Source organism: Mesoplodon mirus (assembly GCF_964341445.2).
Source record: "Mesoplodon mirus genome assembly, chromosome: 8".
NCBI lineage: Eukaryota > Metazoa > Chordata > Mammalia > Artiodactyla > Ziphiidae > Mesoplodon > Mesoplodon mirus.
The window spans coordinates 57,841,841-57,860,907 of NC_138984.1; the positions used below are offsets into that span (position 1 = coordinate 57,841,841).

Consider the following 19,067-nt stretch of genomic DNA (forward strand, 5'->3'; position numbering starts at 1 on the left):
AAGAGGCAAGTTGAGCTAGAATTAGCTTCTCTTTTTGAAAATAAGCACACCCTAAGAGAAATTCAGTCTCTTGCCATGATGTCACTGCTAGAACTGGAAAACCAGCAAATTCAAAACACAGAATTCTAAGAATAAATTTAGTCATGTTAAAAAAAACAAATCACATTTCCAATTTTATCTTAAACAAGATAGTTACTCAAATATAAAAAATTAAATTTTATAATGTCATGTGACTTTTGTCCGAATTTTGAAAGTAATAAAGTCCATGTAACCACCATTAAGTAAAAAAATTAACTTCTGAAATAGCTTCACTGAAAATAACTACATTTTGAAGAAAAAGAGATTTCAGAAGGAAATTATTTAGATCATATAATTTTTCAATAAAAATATCTAGAAAATTACTTTTTACAAACTTACTTTTTCCATATCACTTACTCTGAAGAATGACAGAGAGGTAGAGATGGTGATACAGAGCAGATTATCTAGGAAGATTTTTTTCTTTGTTTAAACTGCATATATCTTAGTCTTAACTCTATGCCTCAATCACCCTGGTATCAGGTCAAATCTCCCCTGATGATTCTGCTATGCCTGCTCATGATTTGCACCATTATTCTGTGTGGATTGGTGTAAGAATGGTTTTCATTTTTGTTTCTGTCTTCCTTTTAACCTCTACGCGTACTTCCTAAATTCACATTTTAACAATATGCATCAAATTGCTTTTCCCTTACTCTGTGACCCTCTCTATAATGTATGGAATGTTTATCTAATGCTATGCCAAACAAAAAACATGATGTTTCAAAAATGGTTTACGTGAATAAACAAAACACAGGCAAAACCTTTATAACAACTTGCTCATACATGCCATGAAATGATTTCTAGACCTCCACTCACCTGACTGGCTGTGCAGTTGGATAAGCAAGTCCTGTTATCAGCTGCAAGATAGAAGTTGGTGGGACATGCACAGGTGTGAGTCTTTCCAGGGGCTAAAAGGCACAGATGACTACAACCTCCATTATTTGTCATACAGAGATGTTTGGAGACTACAGATGAGAAAGAAACAACAACAAAATGGGATAATCAAGACCAATAATATAATATGGGATGAGAGATAGGACATTTAAGCTTCATAACTTGTATTTGAATACAACGTTGTAATCAAGAACTCATCAAGATTATAAATATAATTTTATTTTGTTAAAAATTCTACTCATCATCCTATGACATTTATTTTACCATTAAATAATTTTAAGAATGTATCTCCACAATAGCAAGTATTTTAGTAGGAAAAAAGTGTCCATCAGAAAAACAGAGACTAAAAGTATTTTGGATGAGTATATACACAGGTTTAAAAATATAAATGTAAAATAAAATAATGAAATGATGATCTACATGTAATAGTATAGTGGGTAGCAAAATAATCAAAACTTTATTCCATATGGCCTGATAGAATTCCTACTAGATGTATGCTTAAGCAAACTTGATACAGTTCTCATTTTTAGAGCCTTAGAGCTACATAAATATAGTTCTTTTCACCTAGCAGTCCAGAAACTAGGATCCTATAACTATTTTGTAAATAAATGATTTCAAGAATGCAGTCTTCACTTCTCCAACTACATGTATTAATGTCATTTCAGGTTAATATGATTTCAACAAATCAATAATTCTTGTACTATTATTGAGCTTCTAACCATATCCCTTAAAAGCAGTATTTGATATCAAATGAATTTATTCTATACAATTATGCTAAGCAGTCAAATCTGGTAATCTTTCTCAAAAATAAATTTACACTTAACCTTAAAGGAAACAAAAATGGAATGTTACTAAAAGATGTTGATGCACTTATGGAAATCATGGAAAGAATAATTACCATCAGGTTGTCTATAAGAATGATACACCTGGATATCTGTGATGGCATGCCATGAGTTAATCAGTGAGAGTCTGTCTGCTCCCGAGGTTTTATGGGCACGGCTGAGTGACTTGGTTTTCCCATCAGTCCAGTAGATGTAGTCTTCAAACAATGTTAGTGCAATCACCCCTGGAATATCTTGATTAGGGACTGTAATAGGAGATGGTAAGATTAATGTTCAGTCTTGGAAGACTGCCAGTTAAAATATTCAATACTACATGGGCTGACAGATACAACTGCTATAGAACTTCGTGTGAATAATTGCTGTGACAACCTGTCAGGCCGGCAAGGTTCTTTATTACCGGTTAAGAGAATGCAGGATCTGGCGCAGGAGGTTGCTTTGCTCAGATTTAGATTGGTTCAACCACTGGGAAGAAAATGAATTCAATCCTGCTTACAAGTAATGGCTGCTTCACCAGAAACAAATAACATCTAACATTTAAAACTTATATATATATGTATATCCCCATCAGTTGTTTCTAACTTATATCCTCCTTAAATCCACAGGTCATTGTACTGCTTTCTCCCACTTTTAAATGGATTAAATTACATATCCAGGATGAAATGTCTATCTACCTGGAGATAGAGTGACTGTAAGACTACTAGTAACCAATTTAGTCACTGAGATTTTATGAGTATTTTTGCTTGCAAAATAAGCTGGGATAGGGATGGAGAAATATAAATGTGACAAATAACAATGCATCATGCAGACTTAACAATTATAAAACTGCTTTGTTGCAGATTAAAATTGTTTTATAATTATACATTCATTAGAGGACTAGGTTTAAATGCAAACAGTAGATTGAGCTTCACAAATGTCAATTTTTCTTTCAAGAGATTCCAGGGTCCTATCTGGTAAATAAGATGTAATAAATTTGTTTGGTGGTTTGGAGTTAAATAATTTTAAAATGTGATAGAGGGTTCTTCAATTTTTTTTTAAAAAAAGCAATAAATAAAGAAAATTGAAATTCCCTAATTTGCACAAACATTCCAATATATTTCTCTATATAAATTTTTAGATCTACTTTTAGAAATTCTGCAAAATGTTGTTAATGAGAAAAGGTACTATAATTCAGGTAATATGTACTTTATTATATATTAGAACATAATGACAGAATTTATGTTTGGCTTATTCCTCATTCAGTAGTAACTGAAAAACTATCAAAACTTAAAATATAATTCACTTTTTCTAGGGAGGTTTACAGCCTTATTTTTAAGATGCTGGGTAAATTTATATTGTTAACTAGAAGTAGAAATTTTAAATCAACCAATTTGTTATTTTTACTCAGATGGGCCAAATGTGATCAGAGAATTCACTATGACTCAGAAAATACAGAAATAAAAGAGTTAAGACTTCTTCAAATGGGTGACACTTTAAGCCATTGACTACTATAAAATAATGTAGTGTCTAGCCAGAAATCCATCTCAGAAGAGATACTATGCATATGAAGGATATAAAAAAATCAAGAAAAATCCAGATGTGCACACTTTTGATGCAGATACTCAAACTGAATTATCCGTGTAATTCCCAGATATGGAGCCCATTGCCACAATGATAAGTAGAACTGAATAAAGAAAGATGAAAAGTGGGACATTTTACCAGAATGAATCATGTCTGAGTTATTATGCAAACTATGCCCACTCTCCCCCTTTGGCTATATAAATTCATTCCAGAAAGATAAACAAATGTGGCAAAATGTTAACAATTGGGTGACTCTTGGTAATAGGTGATCATTACAGCAATCTTTCAACATGTGTGTATGTTTGAAACTTTTCAAAATAAAATAAAAATTCTCAGAAAAAATTGAAAGTCTCAGAAACATTCAACTCAGATTTCCTTAGATGCCAAGCAAGTAATTACATCATTAAATAGGGATTCAAAAATTAATCATCACTTTAAAATAATGTCAGTCCATCGGAGATTCAATTAACTTCTGTACAAAAAGTGAAGTTATTGTAAGAACTTGTCTATTAGCATCTCAAAAATAGCACAGTCTGTTGAACTATTCAATAACTAGAGCTGACATTTATTCAGCCCATGGGTGCCAGAAAGTAGGCCCTTGGCTCTAATGGGTGGGGGAGGCCATTCTGGTCCCAGAAGGAAGAATTATCAGGCCCACATATCGATAGTTCTGAGATTGAGAAACCCCATAGTAACATATCAACTTTGTACACCTATTTAATACTCAGAACAACTCTATCATGAAACAGTTGACCTCACTTTCAGATAAGAAAACTAAAATTTGGAAAACAAGTAATGTGACCAGAGAGGACAGAAAAAACTAGTAAATGAAGATGCTGGTATTTGAATCTAAATCGGATTTGCTGGCTGCTGAGTTCTTTGCCACTTTACCTACTAGCCTTTAAGAAAGCCATCCTAGTAAGGTAAAGTGTGGTTATGGACTGAATTGTGTCCCCTCAAAATTCATATGTTGAAGTCCTAGACCCCAATATACCTGTATTTAAAGATAGGGCCTTTAAAGAAGTAAGTAAGGTTAAATTAAGGTCTTCAGAGTGGGACCTTAATCCAATATAACTTCTCTTAGAAGAAGAGAGGGACACCAGGGGTGTGCACATACAGAGAAATGGCCAGGTGAAGGCACAGCAAGAAGACAGCTATCTACAAGCCAAAGGGAGAGGCCTCAGGCAAATCCAAACCTGCAAACATCTTGATCTGGGACTTCCAGCTTCCAGGACTAAGAAAATACATTTCGGCTGTTTAATCCTCCAAGTTTGTGGTAGCCTTAGCAAACTAATACAAGTATATAAAACAATGGGACTAATTTCATAAGCTCCATGTGAAAATCATTTTATTTAATTACTTGAATGCAATTACACTGTATATGATCTTCAGACATGAGACAATTTAAGCACAGGGCAAGTTTGCTATCTCTAAGTTTGTAGTGATAGGCCACCAGAAACCCTCTGTTATCAGGTAATCAGTATAAGCGTATAGAGATCAGAAAAATGAACTCTTATTTTTGGCACATAGCTGGATGTACAAAGAATGTAGAAAAGTCAGGTTAAAGTGAAGAAAAGTAGTCCATTTTCCCAGGAATTGAACCTGTTTGATTCAATTCCTTATTCGATACTGACAAAGAAAAACAGAACTAACACTAGTATCTTTATACAAGCCTATTCCAAGCCCATTCATTTGGTAAACATACTTATTTCCCAAACAGCAAGCATCAAACACAACCACCAGAGTATTCCTTCTAGAGAAAAGAAATGAAGTAAAAACACTAACTATGTTAACCAAAAGAAATCTAGTCTCATACATCTGTAACACTATAGTGGCTCCAACAAGCTACTCTCTAAGAGATAGTGACGTGTTCCCTAACACCACAACCAATGCCAATAAAAATCAAGTAAAATGAAAGAGAGCAAAACAAACAAACAAGAATCTTTACATATTGCCTTTTATGGGGTTTGACTCATAACTTGGCAGTATGCCTCATTTCCTCTTTAGGACCTAAAATCTCCTTATGAGAGTTATTTGACTATCTGCTTAAGTTTCTGTGAAAAAACTGGTATATGGTAACTGATAAATGATAAGTATAAATGAATGAATGCTGTGTTCATTTTTCCATCAACACAAAGAGTTCAACCTACATTGGGAGTAAATGAGATGTTCCGAGCCAAAGCATTATATATTTTGGTATGGGAAACGTTCCTGATTCAGAATGAGAAAAATATAATTGCTTATTTTTGGTTGTATCTCTATTTATATACTTATTTTCACCTTATAGATATGTGTATATATGTACATCTATATGTGTGTGTATATACACATGTGTGCATGTATTAGGTATGTGTGTATATGTAACATAACTATAATATATATGCATAATATATACATACATGTATTATATATACATACATATAATACAGAGCAACAAAAAATATTAATCTTGCGATGTAATTTGGCAGTTAGTGGAGCTGACAAAATAGACAAAATATATATATATATAATATAAACATGAAATGTGATGGTATATGTGAGAAATATTTAACACACAAGTTCTTACTAAGACATGGTTGAGTTTATGGAAAAAGTAGACAATGTTTTCTCAGAATGATAATGGTTATCCTTTTTTAAGAGGAAAATAATATGGCCCCCTGTTATACATAAGACTGCCTTTGATTAAAAGAAAAATGCAAAAAATTAATGTAGGGAAACTTTCATTTTACAGGTATTCAGTAGACATACAAAAATGACACTAAAAACAGAACAGTTGTGTGGGTTGCAGTTTAACAGGTATTTATTATATATTTAAAACCTATTTTAAAGCTGCTTTCTGTAGTTAGGCCTCTATTCTGTACAACAGTGGTATTTATTGTACTATTTCCAGCATTCCACTCAAGCACTAGGCTCCTAATTTTTATTTCATAGACTATATGTATCAGAAGAAAGGAGTTGATATTTGGCAAAAAATAAATCAAAGAAATACTCCTTTGTGGAGTTTTTCTCTTTTAGTCAAGTGGGATGCTACCCTGGTAAGGTTCCTAGTAATTATGATAAATAGAAAAAGTGGAAATCCAAAATATGCTTTCAGCTTAACTGCTGCCTCACAGTTAGAGATACTCTATTACAATACTCTTGATTATTCATTTTTGGGGATATCACTTATCATGCTAAACAAGTACATTCCTGGATAATACCAATCTAATTGTATATTTGGGACTAACCTAGTTTAAATACTTAAGAACAAAATGCACCAATGACGTAATACTCATCTTTTGTTGAGTTAAAATCTTATAGTTGGTGTTTTGGGTAAGATATTACATTGGGATAATGGCAGATTCAACATAGCTTTGCCCAGTGGGTTAGTACTTAAATAGAAATTTTACTACTAATGCCATATTTTTTTCTGATTTTTCTCAAAGATTTACTTCAAGGATGTAAATGTCATTTTAAAATATTATATGGAACAATTTTTAATTTTGTTATTTAAAAATTATTATAAAAATTTCAAAAGAACAAAGTTCAACCACCAAATTCGGTAGTTATTTTTATTAAGGAATCAAGATAAGAATAACTTGAATATTGATTTTTTTTCTTTTAGTTATAAAGAATTTATGTATTGTTTGGAACACCTGAATGATCCAGTAAAGTCAACCAGACCCTCACTCTACGGCTGACAGTTTGGAAACAATCTCCTAAAACTTTAAAGTTAATAAGCATATCAAATAAAATATTAAATTCTATCATCTTTTGATTTTTAATATATTTTAAGACTCTCCCATTTTTCTTATTCTTGGTGTCATTGTCCCAAGTAGTCTCACTTTCCCTCACACCTGAAAAATTGCAAAATTAGTCTAATTTTTCTCATTGCTTTTAAACTCTTCCAATCTTTTTTTTGTATCAGCCAAGCTTCCTGTAGTAAACAGAGAACATGTTGTTAAATGATAATTGAAAAGAATTTAAAAGAAGTCAGTCTTATGTACGCAAGTGGTTATATTATTTTTCTCTTAATTATTTACAGAGGTGTGGCTAAGGAATCGATGATAAAGTTCTTTCCTAGATCTGATACCAGAAGCTGGTGAAAGCTGTAGCTAAGGAAAAAGAGCCACCTACGAAAAGCAGATGACATTTGGTGGAGGAACTCAGCCACTGCTAAACCACTGTAGTTGGTCATGGAGGGAAAGGGGATAAATAAATATTCTGGCCTCTTTCTTCCTCCATTATCTAATCTCCTGCCAATGTTTCCCATGGTTTAAATCCAATCTGAGGCTGGAAGGTAAAAGAGCCGGGGTGATACAGTCCACAGAAGTCCACCTTCTAGCATACAGAGCATGGCAAAGAGGCAAAGATAGAATAACTAGAACTCCCTCCAGTAAATATTTCCAATATTTTTTCTATCTCGCATCTCTCTTCCTTGATCAAAAACCACCAATGACAACCATTCCCTAGGCAGTACTGTGCAAACTATTTAGCCTGACTGAAACATCTGTCTTCAGAAGAGAAGATCAGGATCCTCGCTAATCCTCTATTCTGAAAGACCTTGACACTAGCAATTTTCCCTGATATCTTTCTAGAAGTCTAATTTACAATAAGGTATGTAGAGAAGCCAGGAATTAAAGTAGTAGATCATGAAAACCAAAAAAGAAGATATAAAACAAAGAAAAACAATTAGCATTCAAAAAATGAGGTGAGATTAATCAAAGGCTACAAAAGGAGTGTAACAGATGATAAAATTAGATGATGGAAGAAAGTGATCTAACATGTCAAGAAAGTGGAAGATTCATGACAGTGGTGAGTACGTGGGTGAATAATGGTTTCTAGTTTATAGAGAGTAATGGAGAAGAGTGGGTGGAGGGGAAAATGGCCATAGTATACTAATTTCCAGAGAATGACTGCTGAGTCAGTAGCTTTGGTTACAAATGCCCCATCAAAAAGAGTATGCTTTATGTAACCTTAGGGCCAAGAACATTTGTTCTTTGTCCGTAATTGGGCATCCCCTTCAGTGTTAGTGTTTGCAGAAGATTTTTTTAAAATAATTATTTCCTCAGAACCATCTACAACAGGGTACAAAATATTCCATTTAACATTTGCCTACATGAACATTTTTTCCTGCCTACTCTTTAATACAACCCTGCTTAATGGAAACAGTACAAATAAAATTTCAGGCAAATGGATCCAAAATCCATTGTTCAAAATCAATAGAAACATTATCAAATGGTAGAAACACTAAGAATAGTCAACATCACCAAACATGATAATAAAATGTTCAAAACTTATTTTTTCCATTAAAAAATATGATCTTTCAAAAAGTTCATCCACCACTGAAACCTTGAAGAGGAGGAAAAATAAAGGTCTTCCATTCAGCATATGTCAAAGTACAAAGCAGATATGAGTTGGTGCTACTTGAGCGTCTATTATATGAGGCTGCCTTTGGAATAATGACACTGATCAAATGTCCAGACAAAAGTTACATGTCCTTCCTTAATGCAGTAGTTTACATTGGGACACTTAAATGTGAAACTTTTTGAAATAAATGTAATGTATGATGGCAAAATATAGAAATTATTTAGAGCTCTTCTTTAAATTAAAGCCATTATTAAAAGGCAGAAGGCATCCTTTGCCTACACTTTTCTGGTATTCCTTGCCTTTTTTTGTCTACCTTGTCACCTCAAATCATATACACACTCTACATAGATTAGGAATATTCAATTTCATATAATTTAATCCCTTCCCTTCTCTCACATATCTTTAAATTATTCATAATATAAGGTCATATATGGCCACTTTCATATTTAGTATCTAAAAAGAGTATTTCTGCTAATGAATAGGAGGATTTATAAGTTTACAATGTAAATTATAGTTCATTTACTTTGAAAACTAGACTGTGCCTATAAATATCGTCTCTTGATGATGACACTGCTCTTCAATCTCTGAAGTAAACAAAACAACACTGTTTCATGCACTTGGTAAAGATATATTCTAGTTGCTTTGAAACTCTCTGGACTTTTCTACTGGTGATACAAACCTTCATAGATACTTGGAAATGTATTTTCAGAGCTGACCATCAGTACTAAATATAAGTTATGACATTCTACATACATATGCATTAGGAATGTGTTTGTTAGAGCATCCTAATGAAAGCTGAAGAACTGGAAAAGCCCTTTGCCTTTGGAACAGATATCAAGTAGAGCCATTTACATGAATTTAGTATCTGGTCGTCCCACATTCCTATAATTATAAATATGCTTCTAGAATAAAAACAGAAAAGAGTGTAACATATTACAAGCATTTTCAAATGTGTTCTAGTTGTCCTAGGAATAACTAGGGATAAGTGAGCGAATTGATTGAACAGTCCTCCTCTCCCCCAGTTCCAACCTCAGTCAATTCCTTTAAGAAATGTTAAAAAATCACTGATTGATTAGAAGTCCTATTTTGTGGGTAAGAACTTTGAACTATAGTGTGGCAAAGCAACTTGCCTAAATTAGAGAGTAACCTAACCAAAAACTAAAGCTACTAATTCCCAATGCTGCACCATGTCATATTTGGGATGGAAAACACTGTTGAAAGTGGCTGAAAACTCATATTAGGGTAATACTTTAAATTTATATTTTAAAAAGTCTATGGAACGCATGTGACATTTGCAAAATAATAACCTGTTTACACATATATACAATTTAACGTAACATGTTCTATTCAAGGGACAAAAATAAAAGATATGATTGACACTGAAATTCTAAAACTTTTCAGAAATGGCAGTTAATTTCAATTTATTTGACTGGTTCAGGAACATTTCTATAGTAACTGAATTTTATTTTGCTCCCTTCCATTAACTTTTATTGTATTGTAAACAGCAGCACATCAACACCGTTAGCATAAAATAGCCTGTGAAGTCAACTGTTTGTAACAGACTGTGAATGATAGGAATTTTTTTTTTCAAAAGTACTAAAATGCAATATCTTACCAAGAAAGAAACACTCTAGAATATTGTAAAATTGGATGGTGGTGTTTATTAGATTCTCTCTCTTTTTTCAGTGGGCTTTGGTGGATATTTACATTTTCTAAAGACCTAAATGCAACAGCTACTGACTTTCAGGATATATGAGCACAAAGTACTCCCTTTGTCTTTTTCAGTGTGTTTTTCCCCCTCAGAACAAAACCCGTTAAATATATTTTTGCTATTTCACCAGTAACACGCTGAGATCTGGATTCTTTTCCCAACATTGATTAGATGATCACTGCATGGGTTATGATTTGGATTTTAAATCCAAGCACAGAATTGCCTCCTCACAACACAAACTAGATTCCCAGAGCAATAAACAAACTAAAGTGTTGGACTGTCAATACAATACAGACACTTCAATATGAGTATCTTCAGGTCTAGGAGTATAGAAACAAATGAAGAGTCATAGTCAACATAATAGCATGAAACTTTAAAGAATTTTTCCACCAAATAAAAGTTCAGTGATAAGCTATAGTTTAGAATCATACCCAATGATTACTTTTCTGAGAAATTAGCAGTTATGAGTGTATATTTTTCCTGTGTGCTGGATAAAATATGTACATGGCCGACTGATTAACACAAGGTTAAATCATTCACTGACTCAAAGAATATTCTGAAAAAAAAGTACTAGAAGAAATAAATTTTAAAACTCAAGGTCAAGCAATGTTTTTCTTAGTCACCCTTTTGTTATTACAGTTTACACAGTATTTTCAGTCTGTCAAAAAACTACCTCTCTATCTCAAGTTCAATGGCAATTCACAAAAAAATGAGGAAAAATAAATCTGAATTTATGTGCTTTGAACAAGCAGTCAGAATGAAATTGTGATCTAAATATAATTTTATGGTATTTAATTTTATTTTCTTTAAATGGAAAACAAAATCTCTAAGTTAAGGAAGATATGCAGAGTTAGGGCTGAAATTTTTCTCAGAAATGTCTATAAAATGTAACCTATTTTATAAACATTTCATTAGAGAAGGCTATACTTTCAGGATGCATAAAATTAATGACAAAGGATCTTTGCTGTGTTCAAATTTCAGGAATTCTGTGACATAAATTTTCAAATAAGATTAGAAGTTTTCCCATAGGCAGGAGATAAAGTTAGTTTGGAAAGAGCAAACAGAAATATCGAAATGTCCCACTAAAGGAAGGTGTACATTTTTAAGCAACATGATTGTTCTCGTCACACCTTCAAATAAACACACACACAAAAAAAACCTGGATTTAATGAGATATACTCTCTTATTTACAGTAATTATATTCTAATGGCTTAAGTTTTTGTTTATTTCTCATATATTTTGCAATTTATCTATGTCTACTATTTACATTAATCTGAAAAAATTCAAGTATGGATATACCTTTATATATATAGGTGTGTGTTTATGCTGTAACTGTTGCTATTAGAAACTATAAAAAGCAGACAGAAAATCTTCAGTTAGTCATCTTTTCAAAAACAAGGGGGCCTTGTGGAGAATGGAACAGGCTTTGGAACCAGTTAGATCTGGGTTCAGATTCTAACTATGAGCTATTTGACTTTGGACGAATTATTTAATCTCTTTAAACTTATTTCCTTGTTGCAAATTGGCTTTAATGACACATCTCATAGTGTTCACTGATGGAATGGCTAAAAAAGCATGTATTGCATCAAGCAGTTTCTTGAACACAGTAGGCTTCTAATAAAAGTATGAGTTTATAAGGGGATGGTTCCAGTTCTTGGAACCACAGTATTAAGCTAAGAAAATTTCCACTGAAAGCCAATAATAATAATAAATCATACATGAAAAACATCTAATACAACATCATGCTCAAGAACATATGTTTTCTTCTCTCTTATTGATTTGGTAAGTTCACAAGTACTCAACTTTAAAAGATATTAATGCAGTAATAATCAGGGAGAACTGAGGACTGGATAGGCGATTTGAGATTTTAATTAAGGAAATAAATCTGTTTATTACAGATTTTCAACCCCTCACAGGCTTAAATAGGAGACTAACCTGAAATTAAAACTTTGGGATTTGGCAAAAATTCTAAAGTGATCCACCTAACTGGGAGACTTAGAATTTTAGTTCTGGAATTCCCCTTTGATGCCATTTTTTCCAATACCCTTATTTCTATGGATGAGGCAACTGAGACCCAGTGAAGCTACACATACATTTCACGGTGAAAAAACTTTCTAACAGTGGATCCCACCCAACCCATCCTCATCCTTAGGTTCCCCAAGGTTCTTTTAAGATGCTATGGGTTTTCTTTCTCCAGTCTGAGAAGATCCTTTTACTCAAAGATTTGTGCTCCAACAAAGTTTTAGAACTTCTTATCCAACATCAAAGCCTAAAATTCTCTGAGGAGGATTGTGGTTTGGGGGTGGTAAGAAATCAGTCCCCAAAATATAGGCCTACAAGAAGAATATTATTATTTAGAATCATTGTGTTTAGAATATATTTAGAATCATTCTGTTTCTGTATAAAGACAGATTTAAACTTAAAAACTGAGCATTTCAATCTGGAGAACACTTTGAAATGCCAAGTTTCTCACTGGACCTATTTTATATCTCAAGGAATAGTAGGAGGAGAGAGATTCATCCATTTGCAATCTTTCTTCTAGGTAAATTATCAGGTATTCAGAAAGGCTTTTTAGGGAAATATATGATAAAGAATTTTTAACCATATCCTTAGAATTTCTTTGATGTTGACCCTTTTGTTAAATAAATGTACCTCTCACCAAGCTTTTCAAGAAGGATCTCTAAGCTATGCTTAGTTTAGTACTTTTTATTTCTTTAAAAAATGTACAAATATATTTGAAATTCATAAGTTATCCAAACTGTGAGTTATTTCCCCCTGGCTAAGTAGATAATAATATAAATCATTCACAATATTTGCAGCTCAACCACCAATATTTCTGCTGTTTTAAGTTTACAGATCCTTCCTCTTTATTCTGCTAAATAACTATTGAATGTAACACTTTATCCCCATTCCCACAGCTATAATCACTTCAAGTGTTTTCTCCTAAAATATTTTAACAGCCTCTAAATTGGTTGCCCTTCCAGGGTCTTTCATTTTCCATGCTGTTGTCAAATCTAATAATAGCACTCTATCAACTAAATGCCATCAATGTCTCCCTATGACCTATAAGATAAATTCCAAATTACTTAACATACAAGACCTGTCACAATCTGGCCTCAATTTGCCCTTGTTCATCTAGTGTCATTATCTTCCTCTTACACAACTTCCAGTTTACAAATTGTGTAAACCCCATACTGTTTTAAGACTCTATTACATTTTTGCACATGCTATTCCCTCTGTGTGATGAATCCTTCCTTCATTTCCTCATATGGAGAGCTTGTCCTACATCTTTCAGATTTTTCAAAGATCCCATCACTTCACCAAACACTTCCCTAATCCAGTCTGCATTTTGGCAATACTGTACATATACCGCTAACACCAATCTAATTTATGTTTTTACCTTCATATCAGTCTCTTCCCCCCACTAAACTATAGGTGCTTTGAAGGCAGGGACTTATTCAGCTTTGTAACCCCAGGGCCTCACATAATGCATGGCACAGAAAAAGATAACAGTAAATGTTTGTTGAATGAATGAAGGAATGAATGGGCAGATCTAAAAAAAAGAAATCAGAGAAATTTAAAAAATGAACAATGAAACTGTGATTTAACTGTCTCTCTCAGTTATCCAGTAGTACGCATACTATTCTACAGTATTATTATATCATATTATTATATCATTATTGGAGTAAAAACCAGTAGAATAATATACACAGGCATTAGAGAAAGATTCATGTAACTAAGATTGCACCTAAATGTTCCCAAGATAGCAATTGACTAATTCTCTTTTTTTTAAATTTTACGATGTAGTGCTTGGACTTGTTAAGAAGGTGGGTTGGGGTAGAAGAGGTAGCAGAGAAAGACGGATGTAAATTCTCAAGCAAATTGCCAGTTATATGTCCCTCAGAGGTAATCTGATCTATCGTTTAGGGCACAGAATTCAGAACTTTTAGAAATTCTTAGGCTGGGCAAGTAATAAAATAATGCTTCATTTATGGAAATGCTGTATGGTTTAAACCACAACATGTTTGGGGGAGAAAACCTTCTAAACTGTAAAGTGATACTCATGGTTTAGTTTTTCTCATTAAACTTTGACTTATTTTTTTTTTTATTTTTTATTTTTTTGCGGTATGTGGGCCTCTCACTGTTGTGGCCTCTCCCATTGCGGAGCACAGGCTCCGGACGCGCAGGCTCAGCGGCCATGGCTCGCGGGCCTAGCCGCTCCGCGCCATGTGGGATCCTCCCGGACCGGGGCACGAACCTGTGTCCCCTGCATTGGCAGGCGGACTCTCAACCACTGCGTCACCAGGGAAGCCCTAAACTTTGACTTATTAAAAGAAAAACGTAATTCTGAAATTTTCATACACCCTTTATACTCTCAGATTACTGTGTCATGACTGGCTTATTCCATTCTTTTGATGAGCTCTGGCCCTAGTTTTAATAAAAAGAATAAATGAGAACAATAATACTAGTCTGGTTAAGAGAGAAGAGAGGTCAGTGGACAAAAGTTACTAATGTTTATAAAAGTCTCATTTTCCACCTCCAAATATGCAACTAGAAAACCACAGTTTTTTTATGTCTTTATGGGGACAATGCAAGGAGTAAAAAAAATCCTATTCCTCTTTACAGACATCGCAAATGAATGACTCTTTTTTCATTGGTTGTGAAATTGGCATAACTCAGGCTGTGTACAGTTAGTAGCTCATTAGTAACTACCAGTTAATTACTGGCTTGAATTCAGATATTGGCAGATGCCTAATAAGACACTTAGTGAATTTTTCATTAGTCTTTCTGAAAAAGCCTTCAGGAGAAAATATTTCTGAAAGCAGGGACTCTTTTACTTTCCTTTTCTCCCCTCTTGAGCCTCAAAGTATTTTCAAAAATCAGATTTTTAAATGTTAATAACATCATACCTGAGTATCTTTCAGCCAAATATTTTACTCTTCAGTAAATTTAGTTTCACTTCTCCTTGCTATCTATGTCCATCTATCTAAAGTCATCACCAGTACTGTGATTGAAAGACACTTCATTTACATGCATTTAATTTTGTATTAAGTTTTCAAAGCATTAGTCACCCACATATCTGACATAATTTTAAAATAATGGGGAGGGGATGGAATCAATAGTTTCTAATAGACATTTTAAACTAGTTTTTGTTATTCAAACAAAAGGCTCAAACAAAAATAGGCAAATATTTGATGCTAGAATATATTTTAAATATTCACCTATCTAACCAAAAATTGTTTAAATTTTATTGTACAGTGAAATTTTAGCACAAAGTAATACATTCACAACAACTTAGCGTGCTAAAAATACATGCTAAAAATGGTTATGTGGGGAAAATACTGATTGCTACAATAAAACTCAATTATATCATCTACAAAAGTTGCAGAACATTTCATTATTGATTCTTCAAAGGAGGTATAACTGCTGAATGCTAAGTGTAATTTTGATTTGTCAACATTGCTTTTGCTATAATTAAAACCCTAAAGTGATCTTTAAATAACTCTTCATTCCAATTGCATCCTGATGAGTTTATCTCTATAATTGGAATGCCAACACCTAAATAAGTGACTCATCCGACACTTGTTATACTTCAATGTTCCCACCCTTAAAAAAGCACCTCTAAAAGCTTTCTGTTGGCATTTTTAGTTAGAAAGACATATTTATTTAAACAACAACTGAGAGAAACTTGGGCAGAGTTACGGAGTGATGTGACTTCAGTGATGTATACCTCCTTTATTATTTATTTTTTAAATTTATTTTTATTTAGGTATACTTGATTTACAATATTATGTTAGTTTCAGGTGTACAACACAGTGATTCAATAGTTTAATAGATTATACTCCATTTCAAATTGTTATAAAATTTTGACTATATTCTCTGTGCTGTAAAAATATATCCTTGTAGCTGTTTTATTTTATACATAGGAGTTTGTACCTCTTTATCCCCTAATTCCACTTGCCCCTTCCCACTGCTAGTTTTTAATTTTTTAAAATTCAGTGGCTTCATTCTTCTCTACACTGGCATACATTTGAAGGGTTCCACCTGACAGGATTAAATTATCAATAATTCTCTCTTCCTTGCCATTTCACCTCTTTCCTTCTTCCAGGGGTTTTGATCTAAGCTTACTGCCAGAGAAGAAAGCAATCTATTAAGCTAAGCCATACAAATGTATGGCTTTATTTGGGATCTCTCAGTGAAACTTTACAGTACTCTCAGTACTTTACAAGATATTTGAAGATGAAAACACCTAATAACAAAGGTGACATTAGGTCACTACAGATCAATAAAAATTTGTTCCTCTTCTTCATTCTGAGAAAAATCTAATCTTTAAAAAGCTACCTGCATCTAAAATATTTTGAGTGTTCATGAATTGTTTGTGGTTTCTGTTATATTCATGTCATCTTCACCTGGATCCCATTCTTTTTTATTATGTCCTTCTCCTTTGCTCTTGTTAATTCCCTCATCCTCAGCTATGTTTTCCTCTAAGACTTTTTGCCCATCCCTAATTCTAGCATTACCTCCCTCATATCAAATTTCTTCCTTCATTCGTTTTATATTTAGAGTCTGATAATCTACTCAGTTATAAAAAATAGAGAAATAAAGTACCTATAGAATTTATATTCAAATAATTTCCTAAACGTTACTCTAATTTGAAAGCTGTTTTTCATGTTACTTTTTGTTGATGTTGATTAGATAACAATAAATTTAATCATGTATGTAGTCTAACTGATAAGTTTTAAATATTACTTCACTGTCTTTAAAGAATTATACTTCCTGTTAGTATTTAAAAAAAGAAACCTATCAGATTGCAATAATGACCTTATTTTTATAAGCAAATATTGTTTCAGTTCAATTAGGATATACGTATATATTAACTTATAAAAATATCATTCATTTACTATAAAAACTATTTAGAAAAGTACAATTAGAGAAAATATTGACAATGTCAAAGTGATTTTTATGTATGACTATAGAAGTTCTGAATAAATATATCTAATTCTTATTTACCAATGTTGTCACAAAGGAATATAATAATGTAATCTTAAATTAAGAAATGTATTTGATGAAAGTATATAAAATAAATAAATAAATAAATATATATATATATATATTTTTTTTTCTAAATGAATATTGTATGCACTGGTGAAATACTGAATCATTTGTGCTATGGGACCAACCTTTGTGTCTGTGAGATCCATCCATGTTGCTAAATTCAATATGATTTTCATCAGCCCAGTAGAGTCTATGGTTGACATAATCTATTGTTAGTGCCATAGGTCTAGAAATCTTGGTTTCTATGACAACACTCTGATTGGTTCCATCCATTCCAACACGTCCAATGTGAGGATACTCACAGCAGTCAATCCAATACAAATACCTAGAATAGAAAATAAATAGCCACGTTGTTTACAAACACTCAGGGAGTAAAACATCTTACAGTATTTCTCTTATTTGCTTAACTATTCCCAAATTAATTCTTGTATCTCTCTAAATTGCAGCTTGTAAGAAGCATACTTCAATGCAAACTTTTCTTATGCTTTTTTTTTAAAACATGTAGCACACTTTGAAATATCCATATAATTTTAAACATATGTTTCCTTTAGTATACAACTCATATGTATATAACATTTCTGCAAGTGTTAAAAAATAACAGATGTCAAAACTAAAGAGGTAAACCTTCAAAATGCATCTATAATGTCAGAGGAATAAAACTATCTAAATATGTTTTTTCTTTTGTATTTTACCTATGAAAAATTCAAAATGAATTATGGAGAAGTACATTATATTTTCTTGAATGTTCATTGTTCAGTGTGGTAGCCACTAGCCAATTGTGACTCTTTAAATTTAAGTTAATTAAAATCATATAAAATTAAGTGAATTCCAAAAGTGAAAAATAATTTCCTCCATTAAATCTGCAGTACTATTAACAAAGTACTGCAGATTCTTAGAGGTGAATAGTAATGTTTTTGAGGTCATTAAGTAAATTACGAATTTCAAATGATCGGAGCTCCATGTAATAGCAAATATCTTTTGTTTGTATTCTAAACATTTTATTTGGCTAATCTTATCATCTTGAACCAAGATACCACGAAGAAGAGGAAGAGCATATTTCATGGAGTCCAACATCTGTTACATCACTCCCAATAAGTTCACTGACAGTTTGAGGCCTGAAATCCTCACCCTGACACTCAAATTCTTCATTATTAGACACAGACTTTTCCAATTTACTTCCCACTATTGAAATTTATGAACTGAGGTCTAGCTGGAGTATTTATAGTCCTACATTTTCACTTTTTTGCTTTTATCGTATCATTTGCCTTGCTCCTGCCTCTTCAATTATACAGATATTATGATTCAGATGTAATTCGTATTGTCCCCTCTGTTCTCCACAAATTCTTCTCTGATTTGCATCAGTTCATGTTTTTCAAGGTAGGTTACAAGATTATATATATTTGAGAAATGGTTTGTTAAGCAAAGTAAGCATCATCTTGTTAATTATAGGATTTTTCAGAGCTTTTAATACGCTATATGATATAATGACTCTCTAAGAGGGAGCTAAAATATCCTTTTTATTACATAGTTTGGTGTAACTACATTTATTTTCCTAGAACAGTTCACAGGAAACACACTTTAGG

The 19,067-nt window shown here is 32.7% G+C and overlaps 1 protein-coding gene across 1 annotated transcript in view; it reads right to left on the minus strand.

Annotated features, from left to right (window-relative positions):
- Nucleotides 1–19,067, minus strand: part of LRP1B (LDL receptor related protein 1B) — a gene marked incomplete at its 3' end in the record, with an annotated part of 2,351,282 nt that overhangs the window by 218,980 nt on the left and 2,113,235 nt on the right. The window contains exons 83-85 of the mRNA XM_082630936.1: nt 17,610–17,809; nt 1,868–2,056; nt 892–1,040 (exon numbers count right to left, since the gene is read on the minus strand). Of these exons, the coding sequence (XP_082487062.1) occupies nt 892–1,040; nt 1,868–2,056; nt 17,610–17,809 (538 nt within the window). The remainder of the gene's footprint in view (nt 1–891; nt 1,041–1,867; nt 2,057–17,609; nt 17,810–19,067) is intronic.